The 19,900-nt window shown below is 40.9% G+C and overlaps 1 protein-coding gene across 1 annotated transcript; it reads right to left on the bottom strand.

The window, feature by feature from the left end:
* Nucleotides 1-880: 880 nt before the first annotated feature.
* Nucleotides 881-15,699, bottom strand: LOC128712636 (serine-rich adhesin for platelets). The gene is made up of 15 exons (XM_053807526.1): nucleotides 14,279-15,699; nucleotides 14,130-14,230; nucleotides 13,153-13,946; nucleotides 12,486-13,116; nucleotides 11,979-12,449; nucleotides 11,717-11,817; nucleotides 10,129-10,573; nucleotides 9,583-9,735; nucleotides 8,512-8,712; nucleotides 5,912-7,965; nucleotides 3,958-5,830; nucleotides 3,781-3,921; nucleotides 2,146-3,432; nucleotides 1,840-2,085; nucleotides 881-1,731 (listed from the first exon to the last, which is right to left on the bottom strand). The coding sequence occupies exons 1-15, from the start codon at nucleotides 15,697-15,699 to the stop codon at nucleotides 881-883; spliced, it is 10,770 nt and encodes a 3,589-aa protein (XP_053663501.1).
* Between the last annotated feature and the right edge of the window lie 4,201 nt (nucleotides 15,700-19,900).

The following is a 19,900-nucleotide window of genomic DNA, read 5'->3' as shown; positions in this document are numbered from 1 at the left end:
GTGTACAGGGATATTTTACAATTTTGACCGTCATTTTTAAGATAACTCCTCCCTCACATCGTTTCGTTCACCTAATGCCACCTAATGCATGCTACCAGTATTAAACACATTTGTTGTTAGTGTTCAAAAGCCACAATTAATCGCAATTTGTGCAGCATCGTGATGCTGTTACTATTCATCAATTTTACTACAATTAAAATTACGCGTACAATCTATTGTGTCAGTAGTGTGTATAACAGAATCGAAAGAAACCCCTTCAGCTCGCTTGTTTCTGAAATGCAAGACATGTTTTGTTATGGAGTTAATAGCATTACAATTTTATCTTATTTCTAACCATTCAACACTATTGTATTTTCTCTATCGGCATATGGGGTTTTTGTGTTGTTTACAATAATGGTGAACCCATTCTGCCACACCGATTATTCCTTCCGTACGGTATTTTTGATTGCACAAGAAAAGTTTCTCTCTTCACAGATACAATCAAGTTTGTTTCATTTAAGTCATGCGTAATAATGTGCCATTACTTGTAATCCACTATATGGGATCAAATCGATACTTCAATATCAACACACATTAGGCGTTTTAAAGCACGGCGATTTGTATTTTTTTTTTAGTTTTGCTCATAAACGTCCAATCGTGCTCTAAGATTAATGTGGAATTCAAGCTGTTCAAAAATTGTTACCCTACATTTACCACAATGTTTTACCATTCGACAACGAAATAGTTTGTTTTTCAATAACTTTCTTAATATTATAAGTAATGGCAACATAAAGGGATTGAAATTGTCCTACTGCAACATGGACTGATCGTGTGCAGCTATGAAACACCATCGTCATCGTGCTGCCTAACCTGGACGTTTGATAATGTGATTTGTATTTTTTCACTTCTTTCGATTGGTGGTTGACTGTTTTCGACTATCATGTTTTCCCTTAGCATGTGCCAACATCGTTACAAGCTTTTTGTGTGAGTCACCCATTATCCAGCCATGCTGTTGAAGATGTTCACTACTAGTACCACACGTTTCTTCATCTGTTTGTACTGGTAATGTTTGTATCTGTAACGACCTTTCCGTATCAAGTTGCTTCTTAGTTTTGGGTACTATTCCTACCTTTTTATCAGTAGATCCTGTGTTTGTTCTTGATTTTTTTGCCGATACCTCTATCAACGATGCTTCCGTCGTAATAGTAGTTGGTTGGCTCAATAATGTACTCTTTGATTTAGTTTCATCCTTTTCGGAGTCAGACGCATCCTGCTTTTTGACATCATCAGTTATGAGTTCTATGGAATTCATGCTTTCTAATTGTGTTTGTTTCTTTTTGCGACCGCGTTTCTTTCCTACCGTTACATTGTTGTTGTTTATAGGCTTGCAATGACGACGACGATCTTCCGTGATATCGCCATGTCTTTTTGTACGACCAGTTTTTTCTTCCTTTTCTATTTCCTCGTCACTACTGGATGACCAATAGTATAGCATATCTCCGGCGTTACGTTTACGCCGCGGCGTCGTTAACAGGATGCTACTATCTTCTACATTCAACAGTGTCGATTGAAGCTGTTCTATCTTCAAATTGGCTTCGATGTCATTTTCCAATAATTTGCGTTTTACTTTCTTACATTTGATGCTTTGCTCATAGTCACTATCAGGATCGTAAGCAATGTTTTTCATCTTTTTTGGAGCCACTTTGCGCTGTTTACCACTCGCAACAGGCGTTTTACCGATCCAATCTTCTTCTGTGCATTTTGGCTTATTCTTGGTTCCCGTAACTGGTTTCGATGATTTGACTGATAATTTACTATTATTATTATTGTTGATGTTCTTATTGTTGTTATTGTTTTTACTGTTGTTTGTGGCTAACTTTATGTTTGTACCGGAATTTGTGTCGGATATGCTAGAAGTGTTTGTCGCCAATTTTGACTGTCTTGACATGGGCTCTTTTTCGTAACTATCAGATACACCTTCAATTTCTGTTAGATTATAACGCATTGATGAATTAAGTTTTTGCTTGAACTTGCTTGTTATTGTTTTTGAAGATATTACTACGCTCGGTTCTAGTGTGTGCTCTTCTAACGATGTCATTTCGAATGCTAGTGAAACATCCTCTGTAGAAACATTTGGAGCAAATGTATTAATTCCATGGCCATCACTGTTCGACGAGACTCTAAGCACTTTACTATTAGAAGCTGCCGTACTATCTGTACCCAATGTGGGTGCATGAGCAGTTGTTGGTTTTCGCTTGTTGGAATTACAGCTTTTACCCATTGTTTCCAATATAACGCTTTCCATCACTTTACGAATAGTGTCGTCCGTAACGGTGGTAGTGTCGAATTTTAATGGTTTCTTATCGAAAAGTGAGTGTATTCCTTGTTTTGATCCAGCATGCTTATCCAACATTTGTTCTATTCTGTGATTTTCGTTGTTGGAAATATCGTTTAAAGATGATGACTGCTTCAATCTGTCAGTTGATATGCACTCCAAATTTCCAGATTTTGTCTTTTCATCTGTTGTCTTATGCAACGGTATCCTTCTTGTAGACAATGTATTGTCGATCACTTCATCATCTTCAGTACGATTAATCAACCTCATGATATCATCCTTTTGAATGTCCTCAAACTCGTCAGAATCCCACGTTTCCGTGAGAATCTTTTGTTGACCAGCTCTTCGTCGACGTAAACGATCTGTACCGGTATTGATTGTTCCAAAATCATTGCGTCCAGGATGATATGGATGATCAGAATTATTTGTTTGGCATTCGGCTAGCTTGTCCTTCACACCCATTGTGGCAACAAGAATTTCTTCTCCAGGGGATGCTGCGTGTCGTATGTCGGAAACTGTGTCATTGTTATTTTGTAGTTCATTTGCCGACACAGCATCATTTTTCAGCGTGTCGAACAGCTTATCGAAGTCTTTAACAGCTGATTTAAGAGTTGTCGCCGGTTTGGAAGCAGTTACGGGCGTACCTGCAGCTTTGTGCGGTACCTCTGCGACCGGGGGTTCTTCAGGTGAAGTTGTTGAACTCTTTCGCACCCCAACATCTCCTACAAATTTATCTTTTGCTCCACCCTTTTTAAAAATACGACCCATAATCAAACTCTTTTTCTGAACATCCGCGTTTGTTAGCTTCTTCGGTGTAGTCTGTTCACTGCTTATGCTACTGTTTTTGTCGTCTTCCTCTTCTTCCTCCTCGCTCATTGTATTTGTACCGTAAACAAAATCATCTCGATCGGAAAAGCTCAGGCTGGACATCTGACTGTCGTCATGTTCTTCCAGTGAGGCCGTGATCGTGGCATTTTGTTTTACCTGTTGTTGCTGATTACTTTCCTCGTTTTTCATCATACCTTGATTTTGCATTGTATTACTATTTTTCTTTGAAGAATACGTCGAAGGTAGATCACCATCGCATGGTGAATCTTGGAATGCATAAATATCATCCCCTTCATGTAGAAACGTATGATCACATTGTAATGCGGCTTCTGCATTCGCAGGAGGATTGTTTCTTTCCGTTCTTCTCCGATACGGCCCTGATATCCATCTGTTCGAGAGTTTATTTTGTGGTTTGGCGGAGCATTCTCGATTCTTTACACAGCCAATCTTATTCGATGTCATGGACTTTGCATTGCTTTGCTCGCTAGCGCGTGATATTGAGGAATTCGTTTTCGGCTCAGCATTACAGAATTTTTCATTGTTTTCTATCAATTTTAAAGAATGAACATGCACTTTCCCACCTATGAACATGTCAGTGTCAACCACAGGAAACCTAGCAGGTGTTTCCGGGCATGTACTAACGCGCTCGTCCACTCTGACTAGTGTAGCAGCATTTATTTCATGGCTTTGAACTTCAATGCCAAACTCTTTAGGAATGTCTCCACATAGCGCGACATCTGCTAGAGTGTCTAAACGTGATTCTTTGCCAACGGCGACACCTGTATTTGCTGTGTTAGTTGACATCACAGTTAGACCAGTCATTGGTATTGAAACTTTGAAGTTGTCATATCCTTTCAGGGCTCCTTTAGTTTTAATTTTTGCATTATTGGCGTTGTTCTTGCTGACAGTGTTACTATCACTACAGCTACTACTTCTACTGCTGCTGCTGCTGGTACTACTGCTGCTATTACTACTAATACTACTACTGGTAGTAGCGGTAGGCATGGTCGATGATGACTTTATCGAGTTGTGTGGTGAGGTATTCCTCGCAACGTTCGCAACAACATACCGTTGTACCATAAAATTTGCACCTTCGCGCAATCTTTCATGATTCTGTGGTGTTCCTGTTCCTTCCTGCTCCTGTTGGCGGATATTTGTAACTTGTGTCGCAACAAACTCTTCCACACAGCATGTCATGCTTACTGGACTTGTTTGGTTTTGTTCAACTAGCGGTAAATTAACGGAAGCGCCAGTAGCTGATACATTGGTTGATTTGTCAGTAAAAACTACGCACGGACTGATGGAATCGGATGAAGTTAATAGTTCGTTTGTTTCCAAGGAAACAGTAACACGCTTCAATTCATCGCTTTCGCCAGCATTAGACTCTTTCAGCATCGAGCAACATTCGAAGAAAAGTTTTTCCTCTTGACTTAGTTCCTTCACTGATTGATTACCATGCAGCTTGTTGTTGTCTGTCATTTTCATTTGCAATGATGCCATTGCTAAATTGCCGTTAGGTGTAGTTGGAACTAGTTCAGGTGCATCCATACTATTTGCATTAGGTTCATCTACTTTTTCCGTCCTTTGGTTATCGTCGGGATTTGGTTGAAGCTGTATATTTTCTTTAGGCTCGAGTAAAGATTTGTTTTCCCGTCGTTCTTGATTCTGTTGCGACACTAGGTATTCCTGTTCCGAAAGCTTTGCGATATGCGAGAGCGTCATGCGATGTTTGTTAAACGCGTCATGTTTTTTGAACATTTTTCGGCAAAGAATGCAATTGAAAGATTGCACTGGTTTGTTATTCTCTTCCTGTGTTTTTGTCTGTTGCCTTTTAATCTTGCTATTCTGGCGCCTAGATTTTCTACGTTTTCTTCTTACACGACTCGTGCCCATTCTGGACGCGTTGCTCGATGGTGGTATTTCCGTAGTAACACTCATCATATCATCATCTAAGGCATCAGTGCAGGTGGTACTCTCGTCGTCTGCAATAACCGACATAGCACGTACTGGGGTACTCGAAGGAGGTTTCAGAAAGTTGTCTGTCGATTGTCCCAAATTAGTAACAGGTGCGTTATTACGGGCTGCGAAATAAGCCAGCGACATATTATCGTCGTCCGAATAGTCTGTCGAAGCGTTAGATGAGTTTGTCGTGTTGTTAATGATATTTTCCACCATTTTCTTTATCGCTTTCGGCGATTCATCTTCGTCGTTGGAAAATGAAAACGATTTTCTTGGTATGTGAGGTGGTGATTTTTTCTCAATTCCTTCATTACCAACCATTGGCAGTTCGTATGAAGATAATCCTTTACATCTTTCAATCCCTTTTTCCATTCCCGTGCCTTCATTTGTACTATCTAATGTTTCTTTCTGTTGTTCCTGAACGGATAATTCCGGTTGTGTTGATACGGATGGAAAGTTCACTTTCCTTGGTTTACGTCTTGAACTGTCAATCAACATGATTTCCTCCTGTATGTTAAACAATTTTGAAACTGTTTCTGCTATTTGGCTATTTTTTGTCGTTCTTCGCTTTGGAGCATTCGATTCCGAATCCGGGGCATGGAGCAGTAACGATTCTATGAGAGGCTCTGACGTGCCATTTAACGGAAGTTGTTTGCGACGCTTGCAATCACCAGGGCCTGGTGTTTTAGAACGGCGATTGTGAGATTTCTGTGGCGTCGTCTCTTTTTTCTTCCCCAGAACCGTGTTTTCCTCTTCCATTGAATTTGGGGATTGGCTCTCTTTACGGTTGCTTTCTGTCCCCCCACTGGCGTTTTTATCTTCCTGTTGCAAGTCGGGTGTTGGTTGATAAATTGAAGCTCTACGCTTGTAGATACGCTTCACTTCATTGCCAATGTCACGCAGATGGTCATCTTCCGGCAATGCTGTCATTGTACTCATGTCATGTCCTTTAACATTTTTGGAATCTGTTAAAGGGCGCACGCATACAGAAGCTCTCCTAGCACTAATTCTTCGCAAAGGGGCATGTCCTTCGGTTCCGATAGAAAATAAGATTTCTTTATCATTTTTAGCATTTGTGTCTACTGAGCTGTCAAACTCATTCGTCACCAACTTTTTGCCTTTTGCAGCAATACTGTTTGAAGAAACGCTTTTCGTTTGTTTTTCGATTACGTCAGCCGTTTGCTCTTCGACTGGGATTGGAGGGTCATTCTTGATTTGTAACTGTATTTTGTTTTCTCTAGCATTAAATTCTTCTTCACGACGTTTCTGCAACATTCGTCTACGAGGATCACGAGGCTTCATAGTCGCTTCCGCAAGGCTCTCCACTAAATCTAAGCCCAGTTGTCCTTGGCTTCGCGTACCTCGCCTAGATGTCAGCATGAAATCGTCTTTGAATGAGACATTGGTTGATTCTTTTTTCAGTTTTTCTTCCTCTTTTTCAACATACAGCGCTAGATCGCAATCCACGAAAACAGATTTGCGACGAGACATAATTCGCTTTGGAGGATTTGAAGACGCCTTTTCTGCAATAATAGGTGGGGTTGGTGTTGTGTCCACATTTTTATGGGATACCATTTCTGTTGAACGATTATTGCTACCCGTCAGAGAGTTCGCAGTCTCTGCATTGTCGATACTGTTGGTAAAATTATTTTTCTCACATGATTGCACTATTTCTGCAGCTGGTGCAATGTTCCGTTTACGTAGCAAGCTCTTACGGTCTTGGATGTTAATATCTGCAGTTCGGTCGTTTGCTACTACATCTGCATTCAATTCTGAGTTCGTTGCGCGCGTTAAAGATCTTCTTGGAGAGTTGTGTGAACCATGTTCACCACTAAACGTAGTTTGTGTTTTTGATCGTGTTGCTTTATGTTTCGCCAGCTCTTGTTCCGTTGAACTTCCAAGATCTCCGGTACTTTTTTTCGTTTCTAAAGGTTCGTTTTGAAGGGCGCATTTGTCTTTCATGTCGTTGCCAGAATTTACAAACCCATCTTCTTTCCTCTCTTGTATCTGGACACTTTTCACCTCATTAGGTTCGCCGCTGTCAATTGTGTCATTTGATGGTTTATTTTTTACCTCCTTAACTGTTGACAGTGATATTTGTTCTTTTTCTTTTGGTTGTCTTTTAGTATTCTGTCCTTTTTTTGTTGTTATGTTTAGTGAGGTTGCTTTGATGTTTGATGTTTCTTGCATTACTAACTCTGGCAGTCTAGGGTTAGACTTGCGCTTCGCCAGTTGTGGAATCTGTTCCAGTGTGAATTTCACATCAGGCGTCTCACATGTCAAATCATGCAGCAGCTTCAGATCATCCAATCTCGACTTGTCCACTTCTTTAAAACTCTCCAACAGCTGGTCCGATAGTATCGAGGCTAGTTCATTTTTCCTCCTCTTACGAGCAATCTTCTTCAAAGCCGGTTTTTGTGTGTCAGCGCTTACCTGACAGTCAATTGTATCAACCGAACCATCCTCTGAGGCTGCATCGATTTTATCCACAGTCTTCATCATGTCCGCAGTATCAATCGCTGATAAAGATGCTGGTGGATTGATCCCCTTAATACTATGGTCTTGTCCAAGCGTTGTGTTCGAATCATTTGTATTATCGACAGTATGCGTCAATGCGATGTTACAATCTTCTGGTTTGTTCTGCAGTTGTACATTGTTTTCTTTTTGTGCGTTTTGCAGTTTTGCTTCAATTGCTTCTTGCACGTTTAGCGCAACAGCAACAGTATTATGTTGATGTTGCTCTTCGACATTATGACGGTTTTGCGATATGGCTTTGCTAATGTTTTCCGGTATTTTCATTTTTTTTGACGACATCAGATCTAGCAAACATTCGTTTTTATTTTGTCGTTCAGTTTTATTTCCATCTGGTGCACAGATAGAGACGGAAGAATGTACACGAAGTCCCTCGGCAATTGTTTCTAAATGTTCTCCCTTGTGTGCGGAGGTCGGTTCATTTGCTATTTGTATATTACTGGATTTTTCTATCGCGATCTCTGCTGTTGGGGTAGTAGGTTCAACTGCTTTCGATGTCTCATCTAGACCGGCTACAATTCTTGCGTCTTTTTCATGCATCATTTTGTCTATAATTGACTGGTTCCAAATTTGTTCCATCAAAGCTTGTCTTTGCAAGTCCGCTACGGAGGCTCTGCGTTTCATTATGCGACCACTCGGTTTACTCGCTGCGGATGAATTATTTGATTTCATGATTTTCGTATCAGGTGTTCTAATTCCGTCTGTTCTGATGGCGTTTATTTTGCATATTTGCTCTGATTGGTTAACAAATCCATTGATCATTGAAGTTTTAGCCGTTGTAGACGAAATGAATTGTAAATTCTCTTCAGCAGTGTTGTGGTACACGTGTGAACGTACAGCAGTCGCCTGAAGGGATGGCGGTTGTTTAGCTTGATTACAATGAGCGTCTGTTTTCAATTCGAGCCCAGTGGATAGTGCGTCGCTATGTGTTGGGTGAAATATTTTTTCTAGCAATGTAGCCGAAGTTGCAGCATCCGGTATTTTTAAAGGTGGAATCACGGGAGGTTGCAGATGAGCAGGAAGCCTCACAGCAGCAAGCCGTTGCATGTCGATTGGTCCTAACATAGATGTTCCAGGCACTGGTAATAAACCCGGTGCAATGAACGACAGGGACATAGACGCCAACAGATTAGCACTAGTTATACCAGTAGGGACGGGTAATGTCGATGGAGGTGTTGAAATCGTGGGAATGATTGGATGTTGTTGTCTCAAAGGTTTAACCATACCATCACGATTCGATTCGTCCGTAGGTACAGGTAATGGTACAAACACACTTTTACGTCGTGCTCGTTTTATGGGGTGCATAGCCTTACTCGATAGCGGCGGCATAGGGACTTGTGGAATAATCAATGTTGTCATAGGAGGTGGTGTTTTTTCGGAAGACCCGGGTGTATGTACTGCTGCAGCGATGGATGATTTGTGCAACGATGATGGCGTAACTGAGGATGATGTTCGCTGTAGTGGTCTTATTTGCACTGAATCTGACGGTGATTTTTGCAACGTTGAACAGTATGATGAAACCATTTTATCGTTCTTAGATGTTTTTGATAAATCAACGCTAATCGAAGGATTATGTACATCCTGCATTCGCTCGTGAACAGTTGATTTAGACTCGGTAATTGTAACTGATATTCGATTTTCTACACATGGACCCGATCGTAAAACTGAAGGTAACATTGGTATTACAGTGTCGGTGGTTGGTTCAGAACGGCGAGGAAGAACATTTGGATCGGAATAGGTACCATATCCTAAGATCTTCACGTGGTTAGCATCAGAGTGATGGATTAATCCAGAAGTGTTGTTTGTTAAAGGTTTTACAAAATTAGTAGAATTACTAGCAAAGGCGATTAAGTTTGAGCTGTGCGTTAACGGTGTCGGTTTTTCTATTGTCAAATCTGTTGCGTTATTTTCAGTTATCGATGGAATTAGATCTGGAGCCGGCAATTGACGTTGGCGTGCCACAATTGTAACAGATGGTACTTCCTTTGTAATAGATGGGCGAGACTGCTTGTATTCAACACGTTCTATTATTAACCCCGGCGGTAGTTTTAACGACGAAAAATTGCCTGCTCCCATTTTCGGTGCAATGGTACTTCCAGAATCTGTCATTGTTGGTGACGTACATTTTGGTTTTCGTACCTTCTGGTGGTTTATATGTGTTGAGGATCCAAGCAAATGATTGAAATGTGTAACCAAATTTTCAGCTTTTAAACGATGAGCATGCACTGGTTGCGTAGAAATGGAGTTCGCCGAAATTGCGGATTCTTGCTTTGAATGAAATGATTTGTAAACGGTACTGGAATCATTATCCGGTTTCCACTGCACTTTGGGGTTTCTTATCACACCTCGTCCTATAGGGCTGTTTAAGGATAAGTTTAATGGCTCATCCGGGATTTGTTCAGTTACCGATTCAAGCTGAGTTGCTAATCGTTCGAATGTCAAAGGTGTGGCAAGGCTAGGCAATATAGATTGAACGCTATTGACAGTTTTCATACGAATTGGTGCCGTTTGTGGTGGCAAGGCAGTTAAAGCTTGACGATACTCATTCGACGAAACTGTTGGGGTGGATGATGCAGCCGTGTCGACTTGTACAGATGAAGATGTATTAGAATTATTGTTTGGCGCAATTGCTGGAAGCATAGAATGTATCTGGACATTTTGTTCCTTAACCAGACCATCTTCTTTGAAGCTTGAACATTCATCAGAGGATAGGGAGCAGCTGCTAGTGGTCGTGTTTTTTATTACAAGCTTTTCAGGCTCTGATGTAGAGCAAGAAGCAGCCGATTCAGTTGGATATACCTCTCCTCTATTTTTTTCATTGTTAAAAAAATCTACTCCTAACTGTTGTGATAGTTTACCCGTCAACATCGCGATACAATCGTTTAACTTTTTCTTTCTAGGTTTGTTGTTTCCGGACGATTGACCGCCACTAGTACTTATCTGTTCATTAGGTTCGGCAACACCAGAATATGAGGACAATGACTGTTGTAAATTTTCTGCTTGGGTAGAATCACATTTCGTCGGTGTTGCAGGTGGATCTTTTGAACATTGCTTCTTTATGGGTTGGTTTGGTGTCACCTGGGTTGCACTGTGTGGGAAATCCATGGATGTGGATGATTTTCTCGATCTGACCAGCGGTTGCATGTTATCAACAGTCTGTTTCATGTTTGTATCTTTAATGATCGGATCCTCTCTTTCGGTTTCTGCTGAGTTACTTGCTTTAACTTTCTCCAATGCGACAGCTTCCAAAAATGAATCAATTCTGTTTGAAGAAATCGACCGACTACTTCCATCATACGCCATTTCTGTTGCATCGTTATTGGTGTCCTCCTTAGCCACCATCGTTGTAGATTCTTTTTCATCAAGAGTTTCGCCTTGAAACGTTACTACAGGTGGTAACGGATTATGTTTCTTCAACATTTTCCTCTTATTCGAGACATTTTTACCACGCGTTGAATGTCTGATGGACCGCAATGATAAGGATGATTGACGAATGGAAACCGATAATGGAAGCAAGCGCTTACCACTGCTGCGTAACATTCGGTGATGTCCGTTGGTCGTCGATACTCTTACCAGCTGACGTTTTTGTCCCTTCTTCCACATCAACATTTTATTCTTATTGATCGTCCCTACAAGCTTTCCTCTTTTAATATTATTCTTTTTTCTAATCTCTGGAGCTTTCCCTAAAATGAGCGCAGATTCTTTGGAGCTTCTTTTATAATTTGCATCATTCACGGTATTCTCTGAGGATGGAGATGATTTTTTGAAAGATACCCTTTGTGTCTTGTTCGACGAAGATACATACAAAGTACTGGAAGAAGACGACGACAAACCTTGTCGTGTTCGTAATTTGGTAGCAATAGTACTATGTGAGATTATTTCCCTTTTTGTTGGAGATATTGAGGAAGTTGACAAAGACTTATTACTATCATTATCGTTACCATTGTGAACCGGAGCAGTGTTATCTGGAGTTGGTTGCGCTACTACAGATTCACCCAAGGGTAAAGATGGAAGTTTCGTTTCGTGTCCTCGCGATTTAGATGCAGCAGATACGGTGGTAGAACAAAAATTCTTCCTTCCTACCACCCGAGATCGCTTGTTGATTTGTATCGAAGTTGGAGAATTTGTTTCACGAGAGTTGCGTTTTGCCGGTAGATTTGCCAGTAGCTTTTTCACTATATCACCTGCAAAAATGCCAGGAATTACGATAATAGTTAGAACATTTTTGTACGGTAAAGATCACATTACAAATATGCTTTAAAAGAAAAAAATAAGCATTGTACTTCTAATTTCGATAATAACTAATGTTATTTAACCAATGAGGTCGTTAATGCTTAATACTTACTATCATTCTCCTTTGGCTTAGGAGATCTGCGAACCTTTTGGTTCGAATTCACTTTTGAAAGATCGGTGCTGTTTATGGAGCTATTGTTGCTGGTACTGCTGCTGCCACAAGTACTGTCGCTGCTACTGCTGACATTGCTGCTGAGGCTAATGTTGTTTAAGCTTGAATTAGATGTGACCACCTCGTTCAAACCATGCTTTTCATTTACAGATGTGACATATCCTATCGAATCCACCTTCTCCACTAAGTTAGGTTGAGGCTGAATCATTCTAGGCATTGTTAGCATAGCTGGGGCACAACTAGCAACACTCCGATTTCCACCTCTTCTCCGTTTAGCACGACGGTACTTCATACGCTTTTTCGCTTGTAGCCACACATAATCATTGGAGCAGTGCAGAATGTGTGCATATAACAAAATCTGATTCTGGCATTCTTTTTGACATTTGCTGCATATCACTGAGCGGACACTATCTGCTTCGTCCTCATCATCGATTGCAAGTGAAGAACACTGCGAAAGAACATTAATAGCATCAGAGCAAGTATCCATTAGGGTAGTCACCGTGGTGTTTGCAGAATGTAGAGATGACGACGACGACGATGATGACGAGGCGCTGGTTGATGTCGAAAACGAGGTAGCTTCATTCGACGAAGAATCTTCGTTTTTAATTTCCGTAACAGTATTGATTCTGCAAACTCCAGCATGTTGAGGGATCATGCCATGCATGATGGCACTGTTCATTACACGGTCGGGTTTGCCCAATCGCATGCAATGCATTTTTTGCATCATCAGTGCTATAACAGGAATGAAAAAATGCTTGTACAATCGTTTCTCGATGAGTTCGCGACCAACGATCTCGTAGAAGGTAGAGTGCACATGAGGATGTCGAAAGATTCTGTGCTCTTCTACTTGCTTTAAGGAGTTAAACTTTGCACCACAGCCATAACAAATGTAACACCTAGGTCGGGCCCATTCTCCGCTTAACACGACAGGTGAATTTTGATGGTGTCTGTTCAGTTGAATTAACTGTAGATTGTGCAGGAAATCCATATTCTTGGACAAGGACTGTGTGTTTGACCATGGTACGAGCGTCGAACATTGCATTGGTGGTATATTGATCTCGGCTTTGTCATCAATTGGCTCTGTGCTAAGACTCGGCGTTTCCTCTTTCGTTACGTGTTCGTCAGATGGTTCAATTTTTATGATGCGCTGATCATTCTGCTCCAAATCTATATGTGGTAACAACCGTGCGTCAAGAATTTGATCCAATTGCTCAACCATGGCCCGTTTTTCATGTCGCAAAGTGGCTCCTACTTCCGCTATTATCATCGGCTCCTCTTTGGCAGAATCGTTTTTCGTGGCTGATGATGCTTGTAGCTGACGTTGATCATCGCTCGTTCGTCGATGCTGAAATAGCTCATGCTTCGTACGCATGGTTAATTGTGTCCACATGTCAAGTTTAGAGAGATCGCGAAGTCCGACTGTTGGTTGTTTGATTTTCTTAACGATTCGTCCATTTTCGTTTACATACTTGTATTTCTTCACAAAGTCCCACTTCCACTTCCAAGAATTTTTTGTAACAGTTTTTTTCGTTTTTACTGACGACGCAGATGAAACAGAAGCCACCGTTGCAGTGCTCGTCGTTGGCTTCGGATCCGTACCATACTGTTCCACAGTTAACAACGTAGGAAACATTACGGAGACAGTCGGAAGGTTGGTCGCTTCGTGAATTTTACTATCCGTCGACACTGGACTCTTGACGACAGTGGAACGTACTGCAGGTACAACCGAGACTGGACTCATCGGGCTCGGTGCATAGGGTGTAGAGGCTTCCAATTTTCCGTCCAAGTGACAGCTAAGATTGTTTTTCACGTTTTGTGTGACAGTTTCGTAGAAATCTTCGTCAAATATGCCACTGTTAGTTGCTAGCATAACGGTGCTGCCATTAGATCCATTGTTACTAACGCTGCCTGCGCTGTTGCACCAAATACTATTGCCAGTAAGGGAGCTATTATTCATTGTTCCACGGTTGTTCATCCCACCCACAGTTTCATTAGTTGGTCCGGCAGTTGTGACTGCAGCACCACCGTTTGTTGTAGCTTCGAGTCCTTTGCTTAACACTTTGCCAGAATCTGTCGTTTCGATGATCGTACCATCAGCGATCGACACCATCGGGTTGGTACTCAGTGTCGAACGTATCGTTTTTAATTTAGTAATTTTATTGTAGCAATTTTGTACCGGTTGTACGTCATCGCTCGCCAATATCGTGCTCTTCTTCTTTGTGGTCAATTTGCCTAAACACGAACCCATGGCTGAGGATGTGGATGATATAGAAGATGCGGATGTTGTGTCAGATGATAACAGGGAAGCATTTGCAGTGGTTGATGCTGCTGCCAGTAGCCGACGGCTCTGACGAGGTAATCTGTGCTGTGTAATACCCAAACGTGACAGTAGCATAGGTTCCGAATTCCTTCTTAGCAGACGCTCTGACTTTTTGAAGGCCTTGGATTTCGGTTTGCAATTCGCAGCATCCTTTTCTACTGTCGGTGCGGTAGCATTGCGCAGCGAGGACCGTAAACAAATGTTTTGAACTGCCGATTCACCCTTAGTACTGCTATTGTTTATACTATTATTATTTACAACAAGACGATCGATCGATCTGGAACAAAGCTCCAGCATCGTTGACAAAGGTTCCGTTGCTTCCGATCGAGGAACACCAGCAGTTTTGAACGTTTTGCAGTTCACAACACTGACAACCGGCTGTGGGTGGTGAAGAGTACAGCTGTTTTGACCATGACTGAAGGCTTTAAGCGCGGCTTTAGACTTTGGTCGTCTACTATTGGTAGACGGATGTAAAGCTTCCATATGCGCTTCCCTGGCTTCATCGCTTGGAAAACGTATAGTGCAATGCGCGCAAGCATAGTACCGATCTGAATGTACGGAGATCAGGTGCTTGAACAGTTCCGGCAAATTTTCTGACATTAAGTTTAGCGTCTTGCCTTTATGGCAAAAATGGCAGCATGATGAAACGTCCGACCCATTCAATGCGGTCGACAGTACACGTGCACTGCTACGCCGGTCTTTCGCTATCCGATGAATGCGATCGGTATGTTTAATCATCAGTTTTTGGTTGGTAAAACTTCGGTCACAGTACAAGCATAGCACCTTATATACTAAGCTGTTATCGTTCGGTGCATCGTGCGTACTGTCCGAACCAGCGGGCGAGCTATTGTTTTGATCATGGTCACGTAACACCGCGTTTGCTGATACCAGATCAGCGGTGTGATCGGGGTTTTTCTTCATTCCATTTAGCATTCCCAGTATTGACTCCAATTTGTTCAGAGGCAAGCTACAAATAATGCTGGTTGCGGTGCTAGAAGGATCACTTGACGCCGACATTCTTTGTTCACTGTTTCGCATGTTACCCTGGTCATTGATAGACCTTGTCGACGATAGTGTGGAAGTAGTACCAACAGCGTCATTGCGATTAGCTGTCGACAACCGGTGCGATGTCCTGCGTTGATTTTGGATATCCTGCTCTACTACGTCCACTAACGCTGGCGCTGTTTTGGAAGAGGGTTCTTGCGTCTTGATGGTGGGTTTCGGAGCACTTTCACGCAGACTCGGGATCTCTGTGCATATATTTTCGCTCTGAATGCCATTCCCAGTGGTTAAATCCGGTGGCGACTGTTCCTGATCAGCGCCAACTGGTAACCGTATCATTTTAGTCTGTGGACAGAAAAAACGATGATACCGTTGTTATTATTTTTTTTTGCAATCGTATGAACCTTTCTTCCAAACAATATATTTACCATTTTTTTTCAATTCGCAGGTGTTTACCATTATCCTACTTAATCCAGCATCCAGAGGTGCAACATTGAACATTTATATGATCCGTTCACAGTGGGAAATAGTTTGCTCTGAAAAATGTATTTTCACTACGCATAAAACCCAGTACGCGAATTGCAGTTCTAAAATGTCACATATTTCCAACTTTTAACACACGCAGCTATACAAAACATTTCCTGATTGGTTGGATTGTGCCATCGAAATTACATATCCACAGAATTCAGTTGATTTGGAATATTTTTGCTTCTCGAATGACAACACAACGTCCCTTCTTCACTGATTCTCATGCGACAAACACACACTGGTTACACCAGTGGTTTGATATACACCTTTTGCAATATACTGTGCTCACTTCGTTCTATGCCATGCGTTGCATGCCGTTGCAAGAAAGGTAGAAAAGAAGCTGGATATTGGAACAAAGTGTATAAATCAAGTAGCTTCATTTCAAAGGAAAGCGCATGGACAATCTCTATATTACGCATACGCATCAATTTTATACATACTGGCAACGATGTACGATTGCTTACTGCTCCAGATGTAAGTGGTGTTTTGTTTTACGTTTTTTTTGTTAAAAGCTGCTCTGCTACAAACATTTCTTCGCACACGCACTAACAAACACAAGCATTGTTTCTTTTATTTGTGTGTTTTTTTTCCTCTCTCTATTCAACACTGCCTTTGTAAACACCCTTTCACGGAACATGTTAGATATTTTGGTTCAATAGTCGAAGATTCTGCACATTTATCACCGCTGATGGATAATGCATTGGTGGATGTTTTGGTACGGCTCCACATGGAAGAAACTTTCTTTCCCCTATTGCTTACTTTTGCACTTACAGACCTTGCACAAGTTTTGTCGGCTATTGAATACAGAATTGGGCCCCAAGGTTTGCACTACATTCGACTAAATGGCAAACTTTTTACACACGGCATATTTCACATTACGTATGTTGACACATCCCTAACAGCAATAAAAATACGATTTTATCTTGAGCTTTTGGCTCTCTTCTTGTTTAATTATTCCACGGCGAGCAAAACGGTAGCCATCTTGCTTTTCTTTTACGATTTTTGGTAGTGGTGTGTGTACCAGTTCGGGAACAACCCACAAAGGGCTATGGCACAGGACATGGGGGGGAAGTTATAAATATTTGCTTGAAAAATCGCAATTTTTTTTTTCAGCCAAATGCGCGACACGCAGAGGAGGTTGAAAAAGAAAACAAACAAATTATTGAGAGCAACTAATTGGAATCACCTCTATGATCTTTCATGAATTCCAGTAGCTCAACAGCATCTAGGTTCGCGACTCTTTTAAACAGCGTTTAAGCAGCTTTTTCTCACGAGACTTCAAAGATTAACGTTACCTATGGCTCGATGAAGTTGATGATACATTATGAAAACATATTTGCTGAATGGAAGATTATTATGGTTCTTTGTATATGTATTATCGTAGTTTGGAAAAATCGGCTTGTGCATCGTAAAAAACCTCGATGCTCTTTTAAATGTCCAATGCTGTTCACAATAGAACGATGTATTTTAAACTAATTCCAAAATAAGGAATTTAACGCATAATACGTGTATTTGACAATTTAACGCAAAATTGCATTTGCAGAGACGACAAATTCGGAGTGTTTAAGTTCATTGCAATATTTCCATCGTGGCCTTGCAATGAATATATTTGAAGTCATTACATATTCCTTCTATATAGTTCTCTAGCGGATTATTAGCGATCGAGATGAATAAAATTTATATTCTGCAAGATATTGCGTGGGATTGCTTTGGTTCACGGGCATACGTTTTGTGTAGACACGACCTATCCTAAAAGGCTTTTTTGTATGCTGTGGTGGAAACCTTTCGTAAGAACCCAGTATTACGTTGTACAGTAACGGTAGACCCCCTGGGTACTACCGGATTCTTACCGGCTATAACCACCTCGTACCTTCTCCACCGCTACAAGATCAATTAATAGGGTATTATTTTCACAGCTATTCGAAAAGGCTTATAAACCCTGCTGTGGTGAATATTGGTGGTAAAAAAATAACCGCAATGACAGTTCCCGCAAGTCCTGCTCGTTTTTATCCGTTTTTAATGAAAAGCGTTATTGAATTTTTTTTTCATGATCAAAATTAAACCTTGCTTGGTAAGTTTGTCGTTCAATCAAAAAATTTGCTCTAAACTGAACAATGCAAATAAATTTTATGAATGCGTGTGAAATCAAAAGTTTTAACTGTCAGAAGTATGGCCTGACGCATTGCTATGTGCGCAAAAATGACGTTTATCTCCGTGCCCCTATTTCAAAATGGCCACCAGTGTTGAAAAAAATTGATGGCGTCTATGTTGGCGAGTACGCTCTGAGTGAAATTGTTACCATGATTAAACGTGAAAATACCATTCAAAATATTGCATAAAACCGCAAATCTTTCGGGTAAATGTTGAGTGTGGTTAATCGTTTATACTGTACGGTGATTAGACAGAAGGCGCGTGGTTTCCCAGGCGGGTGTAATGACAAAATTGGGAATCTGATTGAGTTAGTGTGAGGCGTTTGCATGTTGGTTTACGAGAGGTGGGGAGCGCTAGATAAAATGTGTTCCAAAACTTAATAAGAACACTTTACGCATAATGAAATTGTAGCAAGTAGCGTAGCATTGGATGAATTCCATTTCTCATTTGGTGTCATTATGTATATCAGTGTGTGCCGTGTATATTCGTCATGGAAGATAATATGAGGATGCAGAATAATGAAACCAAGCTGCGGCTAACAAGGAAATGAAAGATTTTAGTGCCGTTCTCACCGTTAAGCATTTATTTCGTAATGTAGCTCGGATGTGTGCCTGTCACCATATGATTTGATTTGACCATATTTTAAGCAAATTAATGCGTATACCACATAGGTTGGAAAGCAAAATACCAAGAAAAGTTTGTATGTTTCGTCGATTAAATTATATTGATACTAAAATCTTCCCGAGTATCTGAAGTTGTGTGAGCCAACAACGGAGGAGTGATTTAATTTGTTTTTATTTTTACTTATGATTCGTTAAGCATAAATTAAGAAACGGTTTAAATTGAGTTTGAACTTAATAATTGTCTATTATATTTGTTTTGGTTTGTGGTGACATAGTGAAATTTCTTCAAGCTTATCGCAATCGAGAACGGTACAGAATGATTGGTTGCTGCGTTATGGATACAGTTTCCCTGCGTTAACGCAACGTCGCGATGGTAGCAGTAGTAGTGGTGCTATCTGTAGCCAATTGCTCTGACCGGTGTATGTATCAACATTAGGCCACGACGCGTTTGATGTTCAACTTCTCTGTGCTCCATTCTTCATCTCCGTTGCACGGATCATCAAGCCATCACTTTTAATGTATAGAATTGTGTGCGTGTGAATATGTGTGTTGCGTTTCCTTTCCAATTGACATCAGAGTGTGCACCGAGAGAGAATTGCCAAATCGCGCACATATACATTCATAATCGCGCACGCATGCTGTAGATGGGAAAACAATATCAGCGCCGATGTGTTTTTTTTTGTTCGATTCAACGTTTCTAATGTGCGTAAATGGGCTATGGTGTGTCTAGATGTTTGTGCTTTCTGTTTTCGCCCTTATGTGATTGCACGTCCTTTGTAAAAGTGTGCGTGTGAAGTTTGTTAACAATTGTACCGGTGTTGTGTACGCCGTGTTGGAGCCCGTAACAGAATAATGAATGCATTCTTTTGCAAGAGTGGAATTATTTATAAAATAACATTTGAATAGTACACGCTGAGAGGCGAATGAAGCTGCCCAGCTCAAAGTCTCTATAAAAACAATAAACAACAACAACATAGTACACACTATTTTTCATGGATACTCAGGAGAATTTCAGAGAATTATTAGAATTGCACATTTGTTGAAACCTATCAAAATACATACAGTTTGTTGCATTGAATTAGCTTTCCAATTAGGAGATTCTAGGAAACATGCATTGAAGTAAGGTTGGGTTGGTCATGACAGGTATGCCTCAGAATGCTTCAATCATGTACAGAATTGTGAACGAATCGAATATTACAGAAGATGTGTAATCTTCCAGACCACAGTAACGATTGATG

This window comes from Anopheles marshallii, chromosome 3, assembly GCF_943734725.1.
Source record: "Anopheles marshallii chromosome 3, idAnoMarsDA_429_01, whole genome shotgun sequence".
Taxonomy (NCBI): domain Eukaryota; kingdom Metazoa; phylum Arthropoda; class Insecta; order Diptera; family Culicidae; genus Anopheles; species Anopheles marshallii.
The sequence above is the reverse complement of the archived record's forward strand: the minus strand, read 5'-3'. Positions and strand labels throughout refer to the sequence as shown.

What these genes read in the sequence shown, in the direction of transcription:
- LOC128712636 (XM_053807526.1), bottom strand. Translation starts at nt 15,699, where the DNA reads ATGATACGGTTACCAGTTGGCGCTGATCAGGAACAGTCGCCACCGGAT. An exon ending in GATGGTGTCGATCGCTGATG is followed by an intron (nt 13,947 to 14,129) that starts GTACGATCATCG and finishes GCAACAGCGCAG; the next exon opens with GCAGCGTTAGTAACAATGGA. An exon ending in AGTTTCAATACCAATGACTG is followed by an intron (nt 3,922 to 3,957) that starts GTCTAACTGTGA and finishes CAGCAAATACAG; the next exon opens with GTGTCGCCGTTGGCAAAGAA.